General features: G+C 47.4%; 1 protein-coding gene and 1 long non-coding RNA gene across 2 annotated transcripts; one reads left to right on the forward strand and one right to left on the reverse strand.

Moving 5' to 3' along the window:
• On the forward strand, nucleotides 1-24,905 carry LOC120413842 (ets DNA-binding protein pokkuri-like). Its single transcript, XM_039574797.2, has 5 exons — nucleotides 1-1,192; nucleotides 21,918-23,050; nucleotides 23,122-23,371; nucleotides 23,444-23,893; nucleotides 23,963-24,905. Exons 2-5 carry the CDS (start codon nucleotides 21,952-21,954, stop codon nucleotides 24,414-24,416), a joined length of 2,253 nt encoding a protein of 750 aa, XP_039430731.1. The 5' UTR covers nucleotides 1-1,192; nucleotides 21,918-21,951; the 3' UTR covers nucleotides 24,417-24,905.
• On the reverse strand, nucleotides 5,837-27,108 carry LOC128092784 (uncharacterized). Its single transcript, XR_008212002.1, has 8 exons — nucleotides 26,937-27,108; nucleotides 26,425-26,874; nucleotides 21,265-21,316; nucleotides 19,715-19,761; nucleotides 19,564-19,644; nucleotides 19,287-19,508; nucleotides 8,293-12,779; nucleotides 5,837-8,239 (listed from the first exon to the last, which is right to left on the reverse strand). It is a non-coding gene; the product is annotated as an uncharacterized LOC128092784 (long non-coding RNA).
• Nucleotides 27,109-27,545: the final 437 nt, after the last annotated feature.

Here is a 27,545-nt window from a genome sequence, read left to right on the forward strand (position 1 = left end):
TGGTACACTTCTCATTGAGTCCGCGTTGAGGGAGGCACGGTTTTCCACACTTGTCGCGCGCGCGGTACCAGCGAAGAACTACGGTCCGGTCTTTGCAAACAACTTCGGTTCAGTAGTCGCTGGTGTGTCGTCGTGGAACGACGTGTCTCTGTGTCTGTGTCGAGTTCCGCCGAGGACTGAGATTTTGGTTGGGATTTCGTGATTTCGTATACAGAGCGAGTGAAGCCTTTGAGCTATTGGCACAAAGTGTGTGTCGTCCAAGAGTGTGTATTTTTTTCGAGTAATCAGCAAAGAACGTATAGCAAGAAGAATCCAGAGTGTGCTGGTGACTGTTCCGGGATCGCGAGAACATCATCCCACAAAAAAAATAATAAAGCAAAAGGCGAGGAATCATCTCGCCCGCGAGTGTGTAATATTTTCACGAGAACCGGTTTGTCGAGAAGCCGGAATTGAACGTGAAGAGACCGGGTGAGCTGTAGCAGAGTCAAAACCTACACAACAAGGAAATCGCGCGCGGTCGCGAATTGATGAGATTTTAGGGATCCGCACACATCGGTTTGTTGTCGAGATCCAATAAAGATCATAGAATTCGCGAACATCAAGACGCGCGACAACTCGAGAGTGACAAAACCAAGTGAAGAAACGCGGAAACAGAACGTAAACGCAAGGAGACAGTGAAGAAGAACCAGCAACAAAAAAGGTGTACGGTACAGTAGTACACAGAGTGAAGTGCATGTGCGTGGCCTATCGAGCCCGGAAGAACAAACAGGTGAAACACGAAGTCGACGACGGCGAAGAGTCGCGTCCACTCGGTAATTGAGCGAAGGTGTTGAGTACGAGCACGCACACGTGGGGTGCAGCAACAGCTGGTCCAACACACCAACGGAAACCAGCGGGGTCTATATGACTAATCAGCGCCGATAACATAACTCTTCCGATGCTGGTTTTTCCGGCTTGACGACGCTGAAGTGCAAACTTGTGCGGAAAACAAACTTGTGTAAACATTCACTGGGTGTACCAGGAGAAGAGTTGGAGCCGATCCAGTAAAAGAGCCGGAAAATGACATGTAAAGTAACTGTGTAGCAAAGACTGACACACACGCTTAGGAAAACCCCGTCAAAACGTCGCCATTGAAGTGCAAGTCTCGCGACGTACCAGGATTATCCGGACACCGACCCTTGAAGGGCTCTAGGTAAGTTAAATTCCCCGTTTTTCTACGCATCATCACCCTCGGGATGATCGATTACCCTTTTGGACTCCCCTAATCTGCCCAATTTCTCAACCGCGCGAAACCCTTTTCCCAGAAACCTACCCAATTGACTCGCGCCACGTGATCTTTGTGCCTACTCGGATCTTCCGGGTAACGTTCAAAAGTCACAGCCTACTACTCCCGCGCGCTAGTAGCTGGCGCGCGTTCCCAACTTGGTTCTCCTCTCACAGAATCTACATAAATTTGAATAATAAATTATGATTGATGAGATTTTTCTCATTCGTCGTCGTCGTCGTTCCCCGGGTGCGGTTTCCGACACGTCGACGTCTTCCCTAAATCGAGAATCAACAATAGGGGCCTGACTTCCCCCCTACCAAGAACCTCTTTCAACTTCAATCAACTCGACGACTCCCTCCGGTTTTCTTACATCTCGCAACAAGTTCTATCGAAATAATCAACTTACACGCTAAATCAAAACGAGCGCGCGCAAGATGTGGTCATTTTTTTCCTACTTCCGGCGTCCGTACACACTCATTTCCGACAGCTCCGACTAGCCGGTACATTAGCCTGCCACTGTCAGCGAGAGAGAGAGAGTCGGAAACGGTACACAGAAAAAAAAATGATGGTAATGATAAATTTTACCCCAGAAAATGATGAATTTTCATCAGTTTTTGATGAATATTCATCAGGTTCACACTTTTACACATTTTTTATGTAATATTACACAAATAAAGAGGTAATATTCAACCTACCAAATTTTCAACATTCCAAAATTCAACTTTTTTTTTCTGTGTACACATATATATTTCTTGTGCAAAACTTCCCCCCGCACGCTCATATCGTACCTTAGTTTTCTTTCTTTGCCTTCCTTTCAAGCCGGCAACGACTGCACTGTGTGCAGCGAGTTTGGTTCACCGATTTGCATATGTGCAACTCAACTGCACAGTGAAAAATCTGAACTCGCAAATCATCTTCTTGACGAAAAGTGCGTCAAAGAATCGTCAACCTGCGACGCAGCGCCTTCTTCGACACCCGCAAAAGTTCGCTCCCTTTTTGACTGTGCACTTTGCGCACTGCAAATGCGATTCTCGTTTCACTTTTCCGTCGCGCGGGCGCGACGGGCTGGAAAAGAAACTCGTTTTTTGTTGTGTATTATTTTCGGTTTTGTTTTGGAGTGCGCAAAAAGGCGCTCGACTTCCGTTTATGTTTACGAATCTCGGCGCGAGTCAGGAAGAAGAACCGCAAAAATGCTGCTGAAAACATTCTCGCGGGAAACTGCATCGTTCTGCTCCGGCTGGGTCGTTCCTAACTGTCCCACACCGAGTTCGCCTGTGCACGACTGTAATGACAGCTTTGGTGTACAGTACAATGTACTTTCTTGCTCGCAGTAGACAGTGGTTTTGTTGTGCGCGCCCTTCTTTTGCGGTTATGCACACACACATTTTCCGTCAGCTTTATGTTTCTTCCGCCTTTCGGTGCGCGCTGTGTTTTGCCGCCGGGAAAGCGAGCGCGAAGGACACACACGTGTGATTTCCAGAGCAGGGGGTTTGCTTCTTCCTACTCTTCACGAGAAGCGGATTAAGCTTGATTCCTGGTGTCAAGAGCCGTACGGCGGGGTAATCGCCTCATCGCATTAATCTGTCATTATTTGCGGGGTAGCTAAGCCGAACGCTCTCTTTCCGACCGGACAGGTAGTCCCCGGTAACCTCTCCAACGGGTACTGGAATTTGCATATGAATTAGCGTGTAGCAAGTACCTGTACTCTACCCTCTTAAGAGGTTCTTTATTGTTCCTCTTGAACTTCCTCTCGTTCATCTTTTCAGGACAGAATGATGCTTTATGGCATTATGACGGGTCGGGGTCCTGGATTTGCTCTCCATCCCTCTCAAGTGCCTGTTCTTTTCACCTGTTCAGTTGCTCCTGCTGGATCCGGACTAATGCTAATATTATCTTTTCCTGGTGCCTTCCTTGGGTCAGCAGTGTGATCGCTCCTCGGTGCGTACCCTTCGAGAGGGTAGTAAAAATAAATAGCATCTTCTTCTCGAGTTCGCACTTGTCGTCCTAATGCTGCTCCTCCTTCTTTAGCGCTGAGGATCTGGATGCCGAGTCACCCCACGGGGTTCTCAGGTATCCAGGAAGTCGTCCTTCGGCCCTCATGCACTTGTTGCCCTGAGTGTCCTTCTCTTAAGGTTCCCTGCGCACCTCCTTCTTCAACCGTCAGTTTTATGACTCTTTAGGAAATGTTTAGCGTGCTGTTAATATCGAGTACCAACACTTGTGGAACCTCGCTCTTCCGTCTACCTGCCGTATATCCGTACTTGAGTTTGGTAGTTCTTGGAAGAAGTGGGTGGAACTGACCGGCCCCGATTTTGTCCAAGCTAATCGGTCACATTCCATAGACAGGTTGACGGGGCCTGCTAATCACCTCGTCCGTTACACTTGCCTCGCAAGGTGTTGCTGGGAACCAACATCCCATCGTCCAATCTTCGTTGAAAGAACAAGAAAATTAATTATTTATAGCTTTTACAAGAGAGGGGTTCATCCTTCCAGGCACATGTGTGACATCTATAAACACAATCGCTTCCCTCACGCCCCCTTACGGGAGAGACAAGTGTAGGACGTAACACCTGATGTGATTCCAGCCCGAACCCTCCTCCTCCCTTGCTGCGTGAAAATCGGAACAGATTTTCAAGCAATAGAAAATGAATTACATAGACCGTCCCTCTTTCCCCCTGTTGCAACTCATCTCCCGTATGGCGATTAATTCGCCCCTTTGCAAAAGCCGACGACTCTTCCTGTTTTCCTCCCGACGTTCCCCTCGCCTTTTTACGACAAGTGTGTAACAGTTTTTGAAGTTATGCAATAATAATAACAATTCAGCCCTTCAGGAAGGAAGCGGCGACGCAGTAGGCTGAGGATTCGGAAATGAGTTTCCCTTCCCCCTTCTCGGATAGCTGTTCATCTCCGGTGAAACCGGAATCAACCCCTCGCGTCGAGGGGTTTGAGGGATGAGCATTTATTGTCATCATCATCCGTAACACATGCGAACAATTGGTCGACGCCGAGAGAGCGTGGCTAGGTTAGGGCTGTTCCGAGTTGAGGTTAGGGGAATAATGTTACACTTGTCGCGACCGTAGGAAGTGTGTCATGTGTAGCGAAATCAAATTTCCGTAAAAGTCGTCCCTTGGAGGTTCTGCGACAAAAGATCCGGCATTAATAAATAACAACTGTGCCACTTGGAGAGGAGTGACGCAAGGTTTTCATTTGAGAGTCTATTGCAGGGGTGACCAAAGTATGGCCCGCGGGCCAAACGTGGCCCGCGACGTGGTTTTTTGTGGCCCGCGGACCCATTTTGAATGATCATGTAAAATGGCCCGTGGAACACTTGTAAAGTGATTTCATGCTTTTTCAAAATGAGGGGTAATAATAAAAAAATATGGTGGCATTTTTTTATATTTTTTCTCAAAACAAAACCTAATGATTTATAAATATATTGATCCCATTTTATGAAACAAATTTATGTACAAAAATATTAATAATTAAAACTATTTTACACGTTTAAATGTAAGTTAAACAAGTAAATATCGTCAAAACTTTCATCGAACATTTTTGGAAATGTTTATCGAACGTTTAAATTTGACTAAGTAGAAATCTGTAATAATTGCAAATAATATAAGTATTCCATATTAGTTTGAAAGTTATAATGACCATTTTTAAGGAACTGACCATCAAACTTCCCTCGGGTTCAAACTCATGACAGCTGGATACCGAATCTGATTGCCTACCATCTTATTCAGGCAGACAAAATATTTATTGAAATCGGAGGAAAAAGGTTGTTGCGAATATTTCACAAAGCTTTTGTCGACCAAACCTCCCCTCCCTCATAATTTTTAAAAATTGGCTCAAATAATCAGGCGCCATTTTTTTCAGAATACTTCAAAATATCAATGGAAATTTAAGTGCAATCAACTGAAATCAATGGAGCACCGAATTCGAGTGGTAGAAATGACAGTTCTCCCATAAGAAATACATTGTAGAAAAATGAAAAAAAACTGCTCCAATGGAAGTGCTCCATTACAAAGGCAGTTAGTGTTTTTTGCTAAAATGTTTTTTTTTCGTCGAAACTTAAATTTTTTGTCATATAAAGATTGCAAATCAACTTTACGGGTATTTTAAACATTTTTTTCATTGAAATGTTGGATTTCTAGTTCACAACGACTTTTCTTTAGTTACACTTAATTCAAAGATAAAATTACGCCGTTTCATAAATTGTTTAGATTACATTTCACCATTTTCGAATTGTAAAAAAAATCTTTTAAAATTTAATGAAAACACAAGTACATTGAACTAAATAAACTTTTTTTCAAATACCTTAAACAATTAAATAAACAATACTGATAGAAAACTGATAGAATTGTTATTAACGAAAATGTTACTAACGAAAATGTTATTAATGTTATGTAAAAATAACAGAAACTTCAAAAAACTTTAACTGATAGATGTAATTTTTCAAATTAAAATAATGATTTTTTTTTTATTACCTGTTTTGTAAATTTGGCCCGCAAGCTAATTTGAGCTTCACATTTGGCCCGGCCTCCAAAAACTTTGAGCACCCCTGGTCTATTGTGTTTGCCGACGGCAACACTTGCTTCTTCGTGGCGAAACATTTAAGGGGTTAAACGATGCGTTCTCGCGTCTTCAACAAAGCTCGTTGATTTTTGTGCTCGAAGCGCGCTGCGCGCTAGTACACTGAGCGAACTCTCATTTGCAGAAGTCGCTTCGAGCAAAGTTTAATTAGTCGCAGCCGTCGCAATTACTTATCTAAAATTTCACGCTTTGCGTCATAAACACCTCAAAAAATCGGCAACAGCAGCCAGGAACAATAAACTTCCCGACGCGTCTTCTTCGGTACAAAACAATTGATTAGCGTGTCCAAATCTGACGGCGATAAGAGCAAAGTGTGTTTTGCTACCTCGACCAATCTGGAGCCGGGATTCGGCACGGTTCCGCCACCGAAGTTTATTGCTTTACGATTGGGAATTTGTCGACTTTCGGTGCAAAACGTGCGCATACTTAATACTCGCAAAAGTTGACGTTTTGTGGACCGGTTATATGACCGGATCACGTCACAATCAGCAGCCGGAACGTCGGTAGACTTTGGGTTATCTTATCCGGTAGAATTGGCTGAACTTGTCGTTTAATCTGATCATAGGCGAACAGATCTTGCATAGCATAGCATAGCATTGGTGTCAAATCAAGACTTCTCGGAAAACAACTCAGGTTCAGACATTGGTCGCCATCTTGAATTCTGGAAAAGCGTTCCATGAAGTACAAACTTCAGCAGGTTTTGGCAAACCAACAAACCTTCAAATTCCTAGAACTCCCTACCTGACTCTCATGACCATGTTCTTCTATTCTTCCCATTCAGTCGAAGCCAAATGTGTTATGTTTGTTAAAATAATATTTTCGTTGACTTCCTGCCCTCCTCAAACAGAGCAGGAACCGTTGAAACAGACACCATGAAACGGCAAGAAAAACATTGAGTTCAATTCCAAAAAAAACGAGTACATCAAAAGTACTAAGTCGAATAAAATCTGTCACAAATCGAGAGGACGATCGGCCCTTTTGACCACCAGAGTCCACAACAAAGCGCGCTCAACGCCATAAATCAGATTGGTTCCTGTTGGCTCGTTTTTCCCAGGAAACCCAAAACTAGATCCATTTAGAGGTTCTCTATTTGTATGAATAGAGAACGCTTTTTTCCCACTTCATTCTCTCTCTCTGTCTCACTTTGGGACCCACCAACTAAAATAACAAAGGCCGACAAAAAAATAATTCGGGAAAAAGGACCTCTTCTAAGATTACCACGAGACGAAGCGACCCGAGGAGGGCAAAGGGAAACGACGAAGAGATCGTTGGAATGTAAGATCTTCCTTTGTTTTCCTGTGTAGAGAGTGAGCCAACCTCGAAACTCGAACAACACACAACAAAAAACGACCGAAGCATTAGAGGAAACAGCCCAACCCGAAAACACGAAACTCCGGAGAAAGAAATCTTTCAGGAACGATTTTTCATCCCATGCTGCGTAAAACGTTCCTCGTTTTTTTTCGGCTAGTCTTGCCAGCATCATCAGCCTTACATCAACCGACCTAACGCAGAACAACAACACCGCCAAGAAGACCAAGAGTCGGTGCCCAAGCGTTGAGCGTTTTTCAAAAGAAGTATCAGGAATGGGATGCTCGTAAAGTGTTATTTACCTTTTAGATTTGAAGCTTTCTTCTCCGGAGTTGTGTCTACACCTTCGCGCGCTCTCCCTTCTTCCCTAACACAGAGTTCGACCGGTCGTTGTTCCCGCGCGGAGAAGCAGAGTTCCGCGTCCGACGAACCTAGAGCGAGCCCAACCACGGCAGCAGCATCGCCATCGAAATGGGAAGGTTTATAAGAAGGCGCAAACATCACCTCCAGAACGAGCGCGCGCGAGAGAGAGAAGAATTTAAATTTGTGATAATTTTAATCGTTTCAAAGTAACCGAAAAAAAGCGAAGTTTCAAAGAAGTCGAAGATCTAGGAAGCCGGACCTGCCGCGCAGCGGCAGCGGGACGGACGCGAAGGGAAGATGATTTTCAAGTTCTTCAGCCGCGAGCACAGGTTTTGTGTCCGGGCTCTTCCACCGGCTCTCAATCTCCATCAGCATCTCTTCATCTCAGTTCTTCCAACTCTTTCCACGTAATGCCCATTTATTGTCCTAACGAGTCGTCTAATCGTCTAGGTTTTTTTTTTTGTACGTGGTCAGACGGCTCCGCAGTGGAGCCATAATTGATTTGGCAACACACACACACTCACGCACGCTGGATTTGGGCAGGTCAGTGGCCGTTAAGAACTTCTCAAATTACCGTCCGTGCACGTGATTCTACGGCATCTCTTCGCTGGGTAGTATAGTGTACAGTGCGGGGAGATGGCGTCCTAAACGCGATCAAAGCTAGCCGTGATCGCTTGACAGTTAGTCAAACTTCCGTTAAGTTATGACAAGCTAAAACAAAGCCGGATATCGAGTCGAGTCATATTTCAACGCAATCTGTTTACCTGTGTGCGACAAACTTCCACGACACATAAACAAACGAGACAACTCAGCGCCTACTGCAACCAAATTTGGCTGCAGCTTTAAGGTCCAAAGGTCCGTTGCGGAACCCAAAAAAAAAGCACAATTCCGGTACCCGCAAAACGCGCACAGTCAGCTGTCAAACGCGTGCACGTTAAACTGCACCTATCAGAAAGGAAATAATATTCATAAATTTTGCGTGTCGCTGTGTGTGTGTATGTTCGCGCGGCCAACGGCGACCAAATAAAGTGCACCATCAGCGCAACGGTGCGTCGCGGAACCAGGTTGCCCAAAAAGTGTGTGAAATGCACAAAATTTGCGTGCGGCCATAGTGCAATTAATAAAATTACACCATTTACGCCGACGCCAGCAAATCCGCACACACAACCCGTCGGGAACAACCGCTACCCGCGGCCAAGTACCCGTTGTTATTGTCAACTCGGGGGTATTTTTTTTATGTTCAACTCCGTCCAAACGCCAGCATGTGAACTCGCCCCAAGGAGCGGGTTCGAATTACGGCCCGACGCGCACTCTGCTCGTGTTCTGCAATCCAATATGGCTGACTAATAAGCCTCCCGTTGTTCCCAAAGGGCTCGGGAAAGACGCTGACGGCCTGCTTCGATGTGTGTTCGATTGCATAATTTGAGACATCGCGAAGCGCGATGTATGTGAAACTTGTTAACGAATCAGCTGATTAGCGCGCTTCTGCAGTCCGGCAAAACTCGTTTATCAGCAATACGGCACTCTCGTCTTATGCTCCACTTTCTGCACACGACGACAGCGCTCATAATCGTCGGACAGCTCACAGCACAGGCTGATGATAACAGTTAATTTGTCCGCACTCCGCGCTAACAGTAAAAAATAGCTCTTGTTCTTAATTGAATGTTGGCCCGGCTGGTGCACTCAAGACCCACTTGCGGTCAATTGTTTAATAACTCATCGCCAAGAAAAAAAACGGCAACAGTCAATCAAAGTGTGCGCGCGCTGAATTTGTCAACTCCTTGCGTTTGCCCAACTCTCGCAGCAGCCTGCTGCTTGGATTGCAGTGTCAACACACTCGCACAACAGGAACTAACTTGTTATCAGCCTGGCGCTGCCCGCTATGATGTGTTCACTCTCTGTCTGTGTACTCTTGTTCTGAGCCAACACAGCGAGTAAACAACAGTCAATCAGAACAAGTTCCTGACTTGCGGGACTCTTCGCTTGGAGTAGCTCGCCAAACTCTACCCAACACACAGTTCCGGACTTTAGCCTGCGCATGGCTTCTGAACAATGTTATCTGTCCAAATCCCGTAAAAAACCCGTGTCAATTGACCATTCTCCGCGTTTGTTATCGTCAGTGCCACCGGTGGTGCCCCGTTATCAGCTTCCGTATTGTTCCGAAAGCTAAATTATACAGATATCTAATCACCCTGCGGGACGTCAGAAGGAAAGTCCTCTCTATTGTTTACCGTGTGCGCACACGATCAATCAAGGCGGCTCGCCCCTACCAGTAATGGGAAGAAGCTGATAAGTCGACGCCATCTTGAAAGTCACCTGTCCAACAAACTACTCCTAGCAGAAGTAGTTCCTGTTCTGAAGAACCGGTGCGCGCGCGGAGAAAAGGCACAAGAAACCCCCAACCGGAGCCAGAGGTTACTGACATTTCAAGGTTAGATCTCGTCAACCGAGCAAGCCTCTCGCAGTAGGCGAAAATGGAAGCGGCGCGGCGTCTTCGTACACCTCTAGGAGGAAACAACAACAAAAACAAGGCGGACAAGAGCGGGAAAGAGAACGCGCGCGCGCGTGGATTAAGATTTAAATTTCGCCTGCTACGATGGCGGCGGCGGCGGTGTTTCGGGGGGCCATTCTAGGATGAGAAAAAAACGATCGGAAGGGCAGAACTCTTTTAACTCTTCTCTCTTCACTACCCATTCTTCCTGATTATTCTGAACCGGTGAAGATGAGATGATGACGATATAGAAGTGAAAAAATCTCGAGTCACGAATTTCTGTGGAAACCAGACGTGGCAAAATGAGATCTTTTCAGAAGTCTCTAAGCCGATGTGTCGCTCCGGGGCCCGAAATTCTCCAATCAACCCGAGCCCCGAGAGACGGACAATTACAATTATGGTGGGGCCTTTCTTTCCCGAACACCTCCTCTGACCATGGTCATTAAAAAATAGCTGAGCTCCGGCGATTATTCAGATTTCGGAGAACGGTTCTCGAGAAAGGTCATCATTACGCCGCGAACGCCTCAATTTGGAACGATGATGCGCATCCCAGTAGGCGAACCCTACAATTGTCGCATTCCTCTCAAGCTTATGCATCGCTAGAGGAACGAGATTTTCGGCATTCCTATCGCGTGCAACAGGTTGGCACTACTCCACGTGCGCCGTTCTCGCCCCCTTTTTTGCAGAGAAGCTTCTCTCACGCGCGCCCGCTAAACCGAGCGACTTGATAGATCAATAAACTTGTCTCGCACGAAGCGCTTCCGTCTACAAACGGTATCGTGCCGTGCCTCCAAAAGGCGCGCTAGTTCCTGCTTCGGCTTGAAAATAACGGAAATCGCGACCGATCCAAGGATAACCAGTCACCGTCGTCACCGCCAGTCGTCGCACAGTTGATTGGTTTTATTGGCGCGTTCTGTTTTGTGTTCCTTGTCCGCTCCGCGGCGATGCTGCGGTGTATGCGTGGAACTACTGCACAACTACGGCAGTAGAATTCAAGTTAAGCCGGGTTCTGCACTTGTGTGGAGTAGCTCTCGTTTGTCGGCATGTTTACTAATCTTGTGCCTCAGTGTTTACTCTTTCCATAGATTTTTATCGCAGATTGTTGTGTAAATATTCGTACGCGGCAGCTCCTTCTGGTTGGTCGTCGCAACGACGGTGTAGATTTCCGCAAACGTAATCAGAAGTTACGTGCCGTACCATGCTTCCTTCGTTCGCTTGGCTAGCGACTGACTCGATTGACAGCAAATCGACGGTCGATTAATAATAATCCGAACATGATTAAAATCTGCACCGCAAACGGCTTGTCCAATTCGAGCGGGAACCACCCACGCGCCGTGAGTCTCATGCGCTGGCACTTATGACTAACTCGTCGGCTTCGCTGGCACGTTCCGGATGTGCATTTCACGCCAGCGCTGAATTTATACATGCTAATCGCTCTGCTATTCTCGTAAGATTTACGTTTCTCCGGGAATAACTGTTTCCTTCTTCCTCAACTCCCGAGACCTTTATCTCGCACATTAACTCGCTTGCGTTCGCGAGTGCACTTCCTGTTGGTATTAAAAACATGGCGCGCAAACCGAGATGTGCAACAGCGAGAACGTGAATCATCTGAATTTTCCAGTCCGGTTCTTGCGAGCAGCAGTTATTTTAAGCCGCGCGCAAACTGCGACTCATATTTCCGTGTCTGCATTCTTCGCCGCCCCCCGCTCTACCCGTGTTTGCCTTCTTCTGTCTCTCCTCTTGTTCGCGCGACTCCACCGCAATTAGTATTCATAGTTTTTCCACTTCATCTTCTCGGCGAGAAATTCTAACTGCCTAATGATGATATCATTATACTTCTCGCGACAACACCGCACACAGATGTGTGTGCTGCTTTCGTGTCAAATCCGGGGAAAGACAAACAGAATCCAGCGTGCGAATGACGCAGATCTCGGATGATACGGCACAAAAGAACCACTGCTGTCCGTTCGTCCGTGCCGTTCCGACATTCTTGTATCCTGTTCACGGGTAACTCTGCACACGTCGCCGTCGCTTCCTCGTTCAGGTCGTCTTCTGGTTTTGTTTCGAGTCCATTCTCTTCCTGGATTCCAATTCTTTTCCTGCTGTCTGACATCGCCGCCACCACCACCAATGCGACGGTCCAACAGTCCACCGTCGCGCGCTAATAAGCGAATTTGCTAATTCAAAAGTATATTATTCATTCTCGAGCTTCCGCCTTCACCTATACTCTCGATACACATTTACAGCCGCACGCGGTTTGGTGGTGGTGACGGTCCGCCGCGCTTCCTCCTTGACGTCGTCTCGCGCTCCGCGCTCAAGTCTTGAGAGACACAATCATCCAGCTGCTACTCACAACTCACGGCGACGATGGTACGACACAATCGCAAGCGCGATTTTTTGCTGTGCGCTGCCCGACTGTGTGTTTGTTTCTGTTTTCCTTATTTTAACTTCAATTCTCTTACGTAAACCGTTCCGCGTTCCGGGTTGGGGCAGGTTGGCGAGCAGGGTCCAGCGGGAGCGCGGATCTCGGGGCGCAGTGAGAGACGGGTCGTCACAACAAGACGGTAGGGATGTCCGGCATCAGAACTCCCGAAAATCTTCGTCGATTGTTAGCTTTTCTTTGTCAATGTCTATCAGAACTCACGAAAATCTTCGTCGATTGTTTACCTTTCGTTGTCAGCTTGCAATCATCAGAACTCACGAAAATCTTCGTTGGTTTCAACTTCTTCAGCTTCCCGAGCTCCTCGCCGACTTTATTTCCTGAAAACAAATCGAAAAAAGTCTTATCAATTCGATCACCCCTGCCGCCGTGCCTGTTGCTTCGCGTTGAGAACATTTTGTCTTTCGCAAACACAAAAAAAACTCCTCTCCGCGTGACAGCAAGTTGTTGCTCCTTCGTCTTTTCCTCCGCGCGCGTCGCCTTCTTTGATGAGTTTTGCGCTCTCACTCGGTTTGTACCGTTTGCCGTCCAAGTTCTCGCGAATTTCGTTTCCTTTTCGCTCGCGCTCATTCCCTCTCGCACTCTCTCTCGCTCGCTACAAATCGCGAGGGCGGGAGAGAAGAAACCGTTTGTTGAGCTTGTTGTGTGTATCATTTCGTAAGAATACGCTTCCTCAGCGAAGCCGGCACACACAACCCGGTACTTGTCCGTCTGTCTATCTGTCTGTCTTTAAGCCGCCGCAAGGCGTGTGTGTGCGTCGCACACAACAGCTGAGCGCACTTAAAAGTACAAACACAGTCGCTATTTTCCGTTTGTTTCGCGTTCACACTCTTGCGTTGGAGCTCTTTACGCTCTCGAGCGCGCTGTTTTCGCGTACGTGAAGCCGGAAATAACTTATTTGCAATTTGACCTCGACAGAATGTGTCTGACTCTTTCGTCGTCTTCGACGGCGACGACGACGAAGCGATGACTATTCTTGCCTTTTGTTTTGCTTTTTTTCGGGTGACTTTTCGCTCGCACAAACACACCCTCGCGAAAGGAATTTTAATTTACTTGTCATACGCCTAAGTTCGCGCTAAAAGCCGGGCACGCACTTCCTGTCGTAGTAGGCGCTGAGCGCGTTAATCTCCTCTGATCTAATTCCCAAAGCCTACTCGGCGAGCCGATTAATCATGGCTTGCTGAGAGAGTCTCATCAGCGATTGCGTTATCGGGTCGGTATTGTTATGGTAATCAAATGCTCATAGACGCAAGTACGCACACACACAGGCAGGTTAGCCCAAGCAATAAATTGTCAATTCCGGGGTTAATATCAGGAATTATTTCTGCCACACAAAGCAAATTAATTGCTCATTTTCCTGTTGCTTTCTCGCTCGCACACCCTCCCCCGATAGGAAGGGGGGTCGCGATCCAATGCCCGCAATAATAATCGCTCCATAAATATATTGATTCCGAAGCGCGGCACACAGGGCACAAATAATACGAAAAAAAAAGAGTCCGCGACCGATACCACTCTTTCTCTATAAATAGTAGAGTTGAAAAAAAGAGTGAGTATATGCATAACAACAACAATAATAATACTGGAAGCCATAGGCGCGGGGGTCGAACGAAATATTAACTCAAACTGTTTCTTTTTTTCCTCCAACTTGGCTAGGGTTAGCGGTCAATAGCTGCCAATTGGCACTACGTTCGAGGATCACTAGTGGCCGCTTGGCGGCGCTACTGTTCAAACTCAGATTTGAGTGACTTCAAATCGAAGCCATCTATCAGCACTGTACCCTAGGGTGCAGAGAGTTCTTCCCGCCGTCAGGGGACCGCTACTGATATGGAACACATTTGTTTATACCACCCCCAAAGAGAGAGAGCGCGGGGTAAAACCCCCGTCACTGACGGTCGGAGCACTGTCAGCAAGCACTTCCGGAAGGGGGTTTCTGGGCGGCGGAAACGTTTCTGTCGATGCTCATTTCTCGACCCCCTCGGTCCCATCCGAGCGTGCCATGCCGGCCGACCGACCGTCACGGGCCAAGTATTTATAGATTTAGTAAGAGTAATATCCGGTCGATGATATAAATTGAGGAAATTGATTTTTGATCTCTTTTCTCCGGGCACACCCGGTGACGGACCGGGCACAGTGAAGGTGAGCCAAAAATGTCCACCTCTTGCCCGCTTGCGTCGTCGTGTGCAGAATTAATCCCTTTTGGGCAAACGCACTCGCTCGAAAGTCCTGAGCCCCGCAACGAATATGGCCCGGCTATTATTTTAAATGGACTTGGGACCGCTTAATTGGGGAAGGCCAACCGACATTTTTCGACCATCACCTGACCCCTGAACATGGAGTGAAAGATGCTCGACAAAGATAAACGCAGAGAAAAGAGGCTGCACGGACGGATCCTCAAAATTGAAATATTAACTTTTATTTGCCATTTCCGGTTCCAATCGCGTGTGGACCGCGCGCTCAGATTGCGACTGATGGGAACGTAATTTAAGCCCCCAGCTACCACTCCACACCACAAGTCAGAAGAAGTCAACGAAGACAGAAACACAACAACTCAAGAGCGCAGCGTGTGAAGAACCCTTCAACGGTGGCCAATTTGCACCGTCGAAACGAAACAGTCTCTCTTGTCGAACTGGAATCTGGCGTCGTCGCCGGCGGCAATTCCGCCCTGCTGCTCCCTTTCAGAAAAGAGTGTGCGGGCCGGAAAATCCAGCTAGTCACACTAATTACCATACCGAATTTAGCTCACGAGTGCGAGTGTGTACAAAAAACCGGACCGAAGAAGCGGGGAATGTCGTAAACGAGCGAAAATTCTTCGAGCCGGACGACTCCTTGCAGACAGCGCGCGTTGGAGTGGCCTGGCCCGGCTTGTTATTAATAGCTACTAATTAATTCCGGTCTCAAAAACGTGAACCGCGAGCGATTTCCTGCTAAAACGTTTCACGCCAGGTAAAGTGAGACCAAAGAGCGAGAGACACTTGAAATGCAAAAGTAATCCATCACTTGAGTGGTGGAGTGGGCCAAGCACGGGAAGATTGTGTGTCAAGTTCTAACGCGTCAACAAGCGTCTGACGAGAAACGTTACGTGGCGTTATTTGGCGTCGCCGACTTCGATTCTACCAAATGTCGAACTCAGAAGAAAAGGAGAACAAAACAAACCGCGATCAAGATAAGAACATCCAGATCGCAACAAAAAGGAGCTCCCACAAATTCCGCCTTCCTACGTGATAATCGCACTTTATTGCGCCCCCTTTTGTGCACGACGCCAATATCCGCCCAAGAGAGGAAGCACTCTTTGTGAAGCCGGGCCGCGCGCTCACGGAATCGATTGGCAATGACATTGAATCGTTAATTGTGTCTTATCGGCGGAGTCTCTTTCTCTTTGGAATCGACGGTAGTGGTGGTCCCTCCCGTGCCCGGAAGAGAGAGGTGAAAGTGGAGAGTGGTCGCGCTGCCTGCCTGGTGAAAGCCGTTAATTTTGAGTCGGTAGTCGCTGCAGTGACACATTCGCCAGATGTTCAACGAGCGGTGGAAGAAGCGGAGGTAATGATAGCCCTCTGTCGATACAGTTGGGCCCTTTATCAGCGGGCTACCCGGGGAAAGATCCGTTACAACGACGACGTGGTTATCAACAAATGAGGTTGACGTCGTTAACGCGATCTAGTTGTCCGATCCGTTATGGTGACCAGGACAAGCTGGGTAACAAGCTTCTGGCCTACTAAGATCCAGCGTTACGTGTTGCTCCAAACTTAGGCAACTGACTGTGACTAGCGCGGTAGGCGTGTCAGAGTGAATCACTGCGCGATGCGATAACACCTCTAAATCGCGCGCCTACTGAGCAAATTGGGCCACATGCGTAACATGCTTAGCAAGCGCGCTCACCAGCTTACACTTGCTCTCTCTCTCTCTCTCTCGGAAAACGGCGAATGTAAGTCAGTTGGAGCCGGTTCCGAAGCGCGAGCTCCGCTCCAGCTGACCACCTTCCAAGCAAGGCGTTCGCGCGCGCTGCAAATGCGCCTATTACTTAACCATATTATGAATTTAAAATTTTGACCGACTTTCGAGGTTTGCTTTCCTTGCTTCCTCCATCGCCGTCGGAACTCGAGACCAGGTGACGCGATTATGTGCACCTCCAAAAGTGTGACACGACCTCCAGCGCGGTTCGCGGAGGTGGGGGGATCTTGCGCGGAGAAGGAAAAAAAAGTGAAAATGATGTAACCGGCCGTACCTTCCAGCGCGAGCCGCCCCTAAGAGGGTAAACGATGAGAAACAATACGGAGCTGACGGCGGTGTGCTGCAACGCTCCGTGACGTAACCGGGCGACTCTCCGTGTAGATCGCGCTTAGGCTCTATCTCTCGGAGCCGGAATCGTGTCGGCGAGAGCGCACTGGCCAAATCGGGAGGGAAGGGAAAAGACGTTAAATAACATACATACCAACATAATAAAATTTATTATTGAAATAAGGCAGAGCGCGCGACCGCTGCGCCAGCAGCAACAAGTGTGATAATATAGGGCGATAAAATCTCTTAAATAACTTGCGACTCCACTCTGAGATGCGATGCTGAGATTCGGACCGAGAGCCAGGAAATTCCCGACGACTCTGCACCGCAGCCGCCGTTTGACATTTCAATTTAGAATATTCATCGAGCGAAATAAATAATAACAAGCAACGTGACGCAGTGACTTAAGCCTGGCGACCACGACTGCTGGCCAGTCTCCCGAAGCGAAGCAATGCGGAAATGAACGTTACGTTCCACCTCTCCCGTCACCGGCAAGTAGTATCTCAACACACAGGTTTCGAATGGTAAAGACAAAACCCACAGAATGTTGCACCACGACAACATTCATGTGGCGGTGCGCTGTCTAATCTTAAACCGGGTGCGCAAACCGTGTCAGCTACCCGTGACGACGCGTTACGCGAGCTGACGACTATTCCAGGAACTGATTCGAACAGCAGTCTCGAAAGGCTAGAGTTCAGTTCGATCCAAGCAGTCCGGACGCCATCTTGCTCGCGCAGCTTTGCTGCGTTGGTTTTTCTCCCAAAAATTAAACATTCCCGCGACATCTTTCGTGTAAACAAATAAAAAAAAGCAGTTCGGCTCGCAAATCTTGGCGCTCCGCGAGAATAATGGGCAGAGATGTTAATCTCTCCGCTCGCTTCCGCACCCCCTGGCGGCGAACGTCGCAACTCTGAGCTCGTCTTAATGAGCGCGATATGCAAATTAGAGTCGGACTTGGCAGTATTCTAATTGCGCGTGGCGTCAACGGGAAGCGCTCACAGCGCTACTTAGATCGAACAGAGTCCGAGTCGTTATAGGAAACAGATTCCAACGCGCGCGGTGGGATATCTTCCTGTGGACTACTGCGATGGGCTTTGGGAAAGTATTTTGCAATTTTCTTTTCGTTTGAAGGTTACTAACTCTCTTGGAGGGTGTATAAATATAAAGTCGCTGTTTATTTACATACAAATGCGCACATAACAAACTGGCTCGTTACGCGAGGAATGCTATCTCTTTCCTGTTTCTTTCTTTTTGTGCCAGCAATCCCGGCCACTTCTTGGCGCGTTTAGCACCTGAGAAACAGGAAACCGACCCAAGTTTACACTCGAGATTAACGCCCCGGGCCCGATGACGCAAGAGCTCGCGCTCGCGCTAGCCAGGAACCATCCAGGAAGCGAATAGCTCTCGCGATCGCGAGTGTTTAGAATTCAATAAAACAAGTAAGAGCAGTATTTACATAAACAAATCAGTTCGCTCGCCGCTAAGCAGGCGCTCAAAACAAGAAGGAGCAACTGATGGATTGTCGCTCATCTAGTTGGCGGCGCTGCGCATTTCCCCCGGACTTGGTTAATTAATCAGCATGGCTTGCTGTACATCGCAAATCAATTCCTGCTGGCTAACGCGACTCAACGCGGAAGCACTGTCACGCACTGCCGTCGCTTCTTCGATTCTTACACGGCGCTTCTTCAGTCCTTGGAAGCCGAGGCGATTTAAATTTACAGTTGCACAGCGGCACTCCGTCAACCATCTGCAGCATCGCCGCCGCTTTTTTATGGTCTTGCATCGAGAGTTGATTGTTCTCCGCTCGTTCGTTCGTTCTGTTGCCGAGACTAATTAAACCGACCGCTACTGCCACCGGCTCAGACTGATCCTGTGTGTGTGCAGCTATTATCAGTTCTTAATGGTTGCAGCAATGACCGGACGATCAGAGTGCGCGGGACGAAACAGGAAAAGATGATGAATAAAAAAAAGTCTTTATGGACTTTATTTATAATATCATTTTAGTTTCCGTTTAAACCGGTTATTCCCGTGAGCTCCGCTCAGCATCCTCCGCGCGCGCACCTTCCCGAGAATCTCCGTCGTTTCCTTTTTGTTCGTCTTCTCTTGCGGGCGCGCACACACACACACACATACATTAAATTTCACTTCCCGTGAAACACGTTGAACAAGAGCGAGAGAAACATCCAACCCAAAAGAAACTGGGAAATTACCACAAGTCATCGCGAGCGCTCGCTGCCGCGAATGGGTTCTTGAACATATACGCAAAAGAAACAGGAAAACAGATCATCAACAAGAAACGACGAAGACACGACAACGGAAGATGGATCAACACAAGAAGCCCCGAAGAGTCGCGGTCCTTTAATCGCTTGGGGTCAGGTCGGTGGAGCCGAGAAGAGAAGAAGTAGGAACTAATGAAGCGTACATAAACCTCATTCCACGGTCCATCCGCATTACGAACGACAACGGTCGCTTCTTTTGAGGAGGAGCGCGCGGTCTCGCGGCACTAATTCTAGTTTTTTGGGGGGAGCGGGTTTAAAGATCTCGTTACTCACCTGCACCGTTGGAGTCTGCGTCTTAAATCGCCGCATTTTTTGGATTGGAGCTAGAAAACCACCACTTTGACTCGTAAGAGCATTCAATCATCAGAACTCACGAAACTCTTCGTCAACTTAGGCAGCATTCAGTATTCAGAACTCACGAAAATCTTCGTCGATTTTGGCAGCCAACCATCAGAACTCACGAAAATCTTCGTCACTTTGTGCTGTTGGTGTATTCTGAAAATAAAAAAAAACGTTTTAAAGAATATTTAAATCGTTTAAAACAGCATACTTTTTGATGCAGGTCCTGAAGTGTAACTTCCGTGATAGGGAAACGCTTTTCGTAGACTTTTTTGTTTACGGGAAACAAAATCTGAAAATAAAGAAAATTACACTTTTGGTAAAACCCTTAGTGCTGTCTACTAGAGGTACTCGCATATTACGTCGGTGTTAGGGAAACGCTCCTTATGTACGTTTGCGGGAATCAAATCTGAAAAAAAAGAAAAGCGAATATATTAGTTAAATGATCAACTACATTTAGTCAACTCTCAATAGCCCCAGCAACTACTTCAAAATGCATGTACTTGACGCGGAAGCTCATCCCGCATGGAAATCTATCCTCTTGAATTAGAAATCCGGGATCTTCGAGAGCGACATTCCTTGTCTTCACCGCACACAACTCATCAGGATCGTTGTCCTCTGCGATGGCCTAACGCATCTCAAGTACTCTCTCTTCTGCGCTTCCTCTCGGTATATCTTAATCCGCGAACCGTCGCACTCAAGTTGCCCAGCCGGATTATCCTCTCAAATGAGGAAGCGAGACTACTTGAGATGGAAATATTCGAAAAGTTTGAAGCAGCGGTCGCCACCTCCGCGCTTCCGTAATGGGTCATTTTCTAACCTTTGACTATTACAAAACGTGACTCCAAAGCGGTGCGCGCGCGCGTCTTCCTTTTCTTTGCTCATTTTTTTGTGAGTTACACAAACGATCGAACGAACTACGAAGAGAGCAAATCAATTTTCTACGAAACGAGTAAATCAGTTTTCTCTTCCCATAGTTACTCCAACCGCTGCTCCGCTGGTCCGGAGTGTAAATATTTGCCTTTCGAATGCCGGACCGTGGCCCCGTGACGACCGGTGGTCAGGGCGGGCTGGCGGTCCAGAGAGGGGAAAGGTAAACACATATTACACATCCCGTTTCCTCCAGCAAACGCAGTGAAGATTCTCAACCGATCTTCCTTGTGGCGTGTGTTTCCTTAGCTGTGTGTCCATTCCTCCGGGTCTTCTTTCTTTTTGTTTAAAAAGCAATGATGAAAAAATAATTAACAGAGAAAGAAAACGACGCGCTGCAACTCTTTCACGCGCTGCGGCGCGGTCAGCCGAATGATGAGGAGGAGACGCACCGGGGGGGTTGTCCCTCCCCTTCTACAGCACGCTGGATGCTCTGACCTTCTCCTGCTGGAGCGCCCTCCACGTCCTACTTTCTGCCCGCGCGCGCCCTTCTGCGGTTAACCCCGCCGCCCTTCCCGGTCCCGAAAGAGCCGCACCGCGGCCACGAAGAAAGAACGAACGAAGATGAGAAATATTTTTATACATATCATAAAAAAAAAATCAATTTCCGCTGAAAACCTGAACTAGCGGATGTTATTTGAATACACTTCATCTCACAGCGCGCGCTTTCTTCGGTTTCTCCGCTGCATGTTCTTGCCTCTACAGACGCTCCAGTTGGGGTATGTTCACACACTGCCCGAACCCGAAGGTACCTCCTACCGTGACCGATCCAAGCGCAAAGCACTCTGCTGCTGTCGGTGCTGCCGGTTGGTTGGTTGGTCCGTTCTATCCACATCCTCCTCTCATCATCATCAACGTCGCCGTCGACGACGTGGTAGACAAGATGCGACATTCGGGGTAATTTAGAGGATTATCGGACGTCAATTTTTCAATCATCAGAACTCACGAAAATCTTCGTCGATTTTAACTAAACGTAACTTACCGAAATTTGACATCGTCTGTTGACAGAAGTTTTCCTCCTCGATGACTTGAACCTGAAAAAAAAAACAAAAATATGATTAATGAAATAAATACTATCAATGTTGCACTGTTGACGAGTTGGTAGCTCGATTGTTACGTCGGTGTTTGGGAAATGCTTTCAAACATTTATTTTTAAGATTGCTTTAAATTGTCAAAATGTCAGCTTATCCAATCAAAATTTAGTACGATAACCGTCCAAATCACCCCGCCCAACACGGTAGGCCGCCGCAGCATCTTCACTCAATCTCTTTCTGTACCCTGCCCCGTCCGTCCGTCACACGCGCGCTCAACGCAGGAGGCCATGCATGCTCGATGGAGGCAACGTGGCGGGACGGGAAGCAAAAAATCGCCTCGAGACAGTCCTCATTTCCCGGATTGCCTTTCCGCTCTTGTAGTAATGAAATTATGACCTTTCGCAGCCTGGGTATGGCGGGCAGGGCAGGGAAGAAGACACACACACACACGTACGGGGTTCGAACTAGCGCGCGAGATCCCATTATAGAACAAGTTTCACTCATTACGCGACGGGCCCTTCGGTACAATGTCCTCTCTCCCGGTCGGGACAAGCTATTCAACCTTTATACTAATTGTAGATCTTTTCTCCGTCTTTTTCAGAAGTAACATCAACGCGACCAAAAATACACACACAATGAAGCTGTTACCGATTCCGTTGTCCCCGTTGAACCCACCGGCACCGCTCGGTATCTGGGGTTCGGATCTGCTGTGGCGGTACCCGCCGGCACCTCCCAGCCCGTTGGCAGACCTTAAGACCCAGCTGCCGCCACAACTCAACACAGATCCTCGGATTTGGGGTCGCGAGGAGGTTGCGGTATTTCTGCGCTTCTGCGAGCGCGAGTTTGATCTGCCCAAGTTCGATCTGGACCTGTTCCAGATGAACGGTAAGGCGCTGTGCGTACTCACAAAGAATGACCTGGCCGAGCGTAGCCCGGGAGCCGGTGACGTACTGCACAACGTGCTCCAGATGCTGGTGCGCGACGCCCAGTCGCTGCATCGTCACTTGCCGAGCAGTCCGGTCACTCCGACGAGCCGGTACCCACTGTCACCTCACAGCCATCCACCAACGCCCAACTGGAGTGCTCTGGCACCTCCGGACAGTCCCTTCTTCCACAACTCCCACCTGCAACAGTTTATGGCTGCGTCCAACTCGGTAACGCTCAGCCCGGCTCCATCCATCGATTCCCAAGCTGGAAGTCCACCGCAAAGCCACCAAGAACAGCTGCAGAACGTGTTCCAGAAGTCATCCAGCAGCAGCAGTAGTCACACCCAGAACAGCACATCCGGTGGCAGCAGCAACCAGTCTGATTCGGACGAGGACAATTCAACCGCCGGATATCACCACCCACTTCCACTGTCCCATCCGGACAGCAAGCTTCCGTTGCTCAACCCCAGCAACCAGAGCCCTCCGTTGACGCCCATCTCCAAGGAGACCCAACACCTTGGCCAGCTGCAGCTGCTCGACACCAAGACTCTGCAGTACCCGGTTTCGGCCCTGCTGAACAACAGCAGCAATGCCAACACCATCAGCAGCTCGCCCAGCGCCGGTGACCGATCAAGCAACGGAAACTCGTCCAACGGATCGTCCAGTCACTCGCTGAACCTGAAGTCGCCGACCCTATCGCCACCGTCTAGTGCATCACCCAACGGCTCCTCGTCGGCACCGACCACTCCGGGAGCTTTTCTTCCCGTCAAGCGGGAGTTTTTCCCCGACGGCCCGGAACCCAACACAAGTAAGTACTTTCTCGCACTGACCTCGAAGCAAGATGTTCCTAACCAACTCCCTTTCCTCTTTTTCCTCCAGATGGCCGCCTCCTGTGGGACTTTTTGCAGCAACTGCTGAACGATCCGGCCCAGCGCTACAGCAGCTACATCGCGTGGAAGTGCCGCGACACGGGCGTCTTCAAGATCGTCGACCCGGCTGGACTGGCCAAGCTGTGGGGCAAGCAGAAGAACCACCTGTCGATGAACTACGACAAGATGTCGCGGGCGCTGCGGTACTACTACCGCGTCAACATTCTGCGCAAGGTGCAGGGCGAGCGTCACTGCTACCAGTAAGTACTTGGAGCGAAGGTTTTTGAAACGGACAGGACTTAACCATCTTTCTTTCTCTCTCTTCCCCACAGATTTCTCCGCAACCCGACGGAGCTCAAGAGCATCAAGAACATTTCGCTGCTGCGCCAAACGATGGCCAGCCAGAACGCCAACGGACAGTCGGCTGCTGCCGCCGCCGCCGCAGCCAGTGCTGCCAGCCAGCATTCGCTAATGTCTCTGCTGCCGAATGGTGCTAACATCCACCACTTGGCCGCCGCAGCCGTAGCTGCAGCCGCGTCTCACCAACAACAGCAGCAGCAACAACAACAGGCCAATGGCCCTCTGTCTCCGTCCGCTCTACATCATCCCCACGTAACGTCATCCGCTTCGGTACCCAGCTCCAACGGTCAGTCCACGAATGGTGCTACCCATCATCCGACCATCAAGATGGAAACCGACATCGACGAGCTGAAGCCAACCGACCTGAGTACCAGCGATCGCAAGTACTACGGAACCGGTTCCAACGGAGTTGACTGCTACCCGTAAGTTTCAACGCCGAGCGTTAGCACCAGCCATCAAGACTAACGCTTCCCTCCTCTCTCCTTCCACAGACTGATCAGAAACGCCAACGGCCTGACCACCATCCAGCTGTTACGCCAGCAGCAACAACAACAGCAATCCCAACAGGCCCACGATGCGGGTTCGCCACCAACCTCCCCCAGCCCACTCTCCCTCAACTCCCAATCCCTGCACACCATCAGCAACAACCTGCACCACTTGCACCAACAGCAGATGCAGGCCCAAGCTGCGGCTGCCGCAGCCGTCGTCGCCGCGGCCGAAGCCCGCCACCGGGAAGATCAGGAGGAGCAACGCCGGCACGAACACCTGGCCGCCGAGCACCACGACCGGGAACACCACGAGCGGAACGACCGAAGCCCGTCCCCAGCCAACGACCACCACCACCAGCAGCAGCACCAGCCACAACCGCCGCCGCATCGCGGCAGTGACGACGAAAGCATGATGCCCACGGATCTCAGCAAATCCGACTCCATGTACTACAAGTAAAAAAAGAGCTAACAGAGCTGGAAGAAGACAATCAGGCACGCAGCCACACAATATTGCTAAGGGAGTGCGCGCGTGCGATAGCTTGTGCTAACGGGCGATCTCAGATGGTGCCATCCTTCCCATTTCTTGGTAACATACAGACGTTCCACCCCGCGCCTTCGCGCTCCTAGCTGTTGTGGCTGCGTTCGGTTGGTTGCGGCGACGCAGCCACGGCCAACTTGATCGAGAATCGGTAGCGACAATCGCGCGCTGCTAGTTTCCGCTCATGTTAATCGTTGTTTAACAAAACAATACAACTGTGTGATATGAACGACGAGAAATTGAAGCGAGATAAAAAAATTAATCAAAGGAAGAAAAAAAATGTGCCAATCGTTCTCATTATTGTTAACATTCAGAGTTTATTCGCCAGGTCGACTACACAATCATAGAGATCGAGACAAAAAAAAGAGTATCAAACCTTTCGATAATTGTACAGAGATTGAGAAGCGAGAGAGAGATAAAAAACGGCAGTTGGTCGATCTGCTTCCCACCGTCGTTGCGTCGAACAATGGGAGCAGTTGATCCTAACTGCCGGCACTAGTTAAATTGTGGGTCAAAGGGATGAAAAATTCATTGTATCATAGCGCGGAAAATCACGGTCGAAAAGTAGAACTTTTATCAGGCTCTTTTAAATTGTAATAATGTGGCAAACGCCGAGATGATCCCAACTAAAACAGTAGCAAAATGATGTTTTCCACCAGTAGCCAGATAACAGATTATTGCAGGGGAAGAGTGTGGAGAAACAGAGTAAGAGAGAAAAAAGAGAGAGAGATAGCGAGCGCATGTGCGAGTGTACAGTTTTTACAGCTTAGGAATAGAATTTATGTTTTTTTTTTTTTTTTGGAACTAAAACTAAGACTAGTTTGATAAGTGGTTGATCCAGCCGAGAAAAGTACTCATTATTTTTTGTTCTTCCAACGACAACTTCCTTATTGGTTTGTTTGTATTTTTATAGGGCAAAGCTAGGCTAAGTTTGAGAGGAAACAAAAAACCTACCTTCACAATTGGCTTCCATTTCAAGAGAAAGTTTAAATGCTAAAAAGAGTGTTATGAAATTTACAAAATTCAAACAAATGTGATGTCAGAGAAATTTATATTGGACAAATTTATATGCGAAAGAAGAGAGAAGAAAAACTATTAGTTTACTGAGGCAAACCATGTTGTGTGAAATATTGGTAATTAGTGGATTTTTTTTTTTGTTGTTTTGAAAAGGGTCGATTTTGTTTTACTATACAATTAGTGGAATATTCTCTACTTCTTTTTGTTGGCTTTAAATGGAAATCGAAATCTTCCTTATGTTTAGTTCGGTAAGCACTGTAAATACGGTCAGATTTTTTTAAACAAATAAACACACACTTTTTGCAAAATAGACTAAGTTTTCGTCTCAAGTAGGATAATTTACACGAGTTCAAACATGCAAATAATCCAACCCGAAAGCAACACTCACCCCCCAAAAACTACCGCAATGGCATATAATGTGATATTAAGAGAGCGCAGAGCGTCCGTTTCCCTCTGGAAGAAAGACGACGGCTCACCGGATATTAACACGTTAGCCATTTAGTTAATAGTAACATCGCAAAACAATAGTAAAACTCACCGGCACACTTTCACAATCAAACCTGCCCCTCCCTCACACAGAACGATATTAAGAGTAGCGTTTGTAGCGAAACACAAATTCACATACACACATTTTGCAATAGTTTTTTTTTTGTGTACTGTAAAGCATTACTTTTAACACGATCATTATTGAAGTATATTTTTTTAGAGTTTATCAATATACATATGTTTTAAGCCGTAAGAAATTGCAAAAAAGAAGACTCAATCCCAATAAAAAAAGATTATAGAACTGTTTCAAACAACTTGATTGCCATTTAATTTATCCGAAAAATATCCCCAAAATCTGACGGAAAACTCCGTCAAGCAAAATTCAACTAGATTGATTAAAAAATTAATCGAAACCAGTACTAACCTTGTTTCTGGCAGCATACACCTTCGTCGACTTTTTACGGCAGCATTCAATAATCAGAACTCACGAACATCTTCGTTGATTTAGGGAGAGTCCTAGGCCGTATTCAATCATCAGAACTCACGAAAATCCTCGTCGATTTGCATACCGTCTTCGGCAGTATTCAATCATCAGAACTCACGAAAATCTTCGTCAATTTGCACTTTTTCCTCGGCAGCATTCAATCATCTGAACTCACAAAAATCTTCGTCAATTTGCACTTTTTCCTCGGCAGCATTCAATCATAAGAACTCACGAAAATCTTCGTCAATTTGCACTTTTTCCTCGGCAGCATTCAATCATAAGAACTCACGAAAATCTTCGTCAATTTGCACTTTTTCCTCGGCAGCATTCAATCATCAGAACTCACGAAAATCCTCGTCGATTTTGCTTTTCACGAATGTCCAGTCTGACCTGCAAGAATTAAACAAATATCAGATTCGATTGATTCGAACAATCTCTTCTGGATAACTTACCATCAAACTGCCGTTGCCATTTCCTTCCTGATGATCTGTAAAAAAAAAAGAAATATTAAAACAAGCAGTTAACTTCTGCAAAAGAATTAAATAATCAAATGTAAACATTCAGCATACACTGAATGTTTGCATTTGGTTATTTGGCTCTTATAAAAGAAATCGAATTTGCATACTATCATCAGAATTCTGATGAAGTACTTGAGTGTTACGTCGGTAATGGGGAAACGCAACCACTATTTAAAGTTGCGTTCATTTTTCAGCAGGTGGATACTCGATTCTTACGTCGGTACTAGAGAAGTGCCCTTTTTCCGTAAAACTATCAAAGCAACATTTTAGCGAGCAGTGCCACCTGCCAGACTATAATCACTGGGATGGGATAAACAAAGAGAAAAAAACCTATTGTCAAACTAAACCACTTTCAACATGGCCGCTTCTGTCAACCTAAACCAGTCCTTTCTTATGAGGAGGAAATGAGAAGTATTGTAATTTGAGTTATAAAAAAATAAAACAATTTTAATTCAATTTCACAAATAATTGTAAATTGCATTAATAGATTGATTAAAATATTTTCAATTGAAAGGAATTTATTTCTATTGTACACCGAATGTT

The sequence above is a fragment of the Culex pipiens genome, chromosome 2, assembly GCF_016801865.2.
Source record: "Culex pipiens pallens isolate TS chromosome 2, TS_CPP_V2, whole genome shotgun sequence".
NCBI classification, from domain to species: Eukaryota; Metazoa; Arthropoda; class Insecta; order Diptera; family Culicidae; genus Culex; species Culex pipiens.

Bases quoted from the DNA above. Each gene is read 5' to 3' on its own strand.
- LOC120413842 (XM_039574797.2), top strand. From the start codon at position 21,952: ATGAAGCTGTTACCGATTCCGTTGTCCCCGTTGAACCCACCGGCACCG. The intron at 23,372-23,443 runs GTAAGTACTTGG...TCTTCCCCACAG, and splicing joins GGCGAGCGTCACTGCTACCA to ATTTCTCCGCAACCCGACGG. The intron at 23,894-23,962 runs GTAAGTTTCAAC...CTCCTTCCACAG, and splicing joins AACGGAGTTGACTGCTACCC to ACTGATCAGAAACGCCAACG.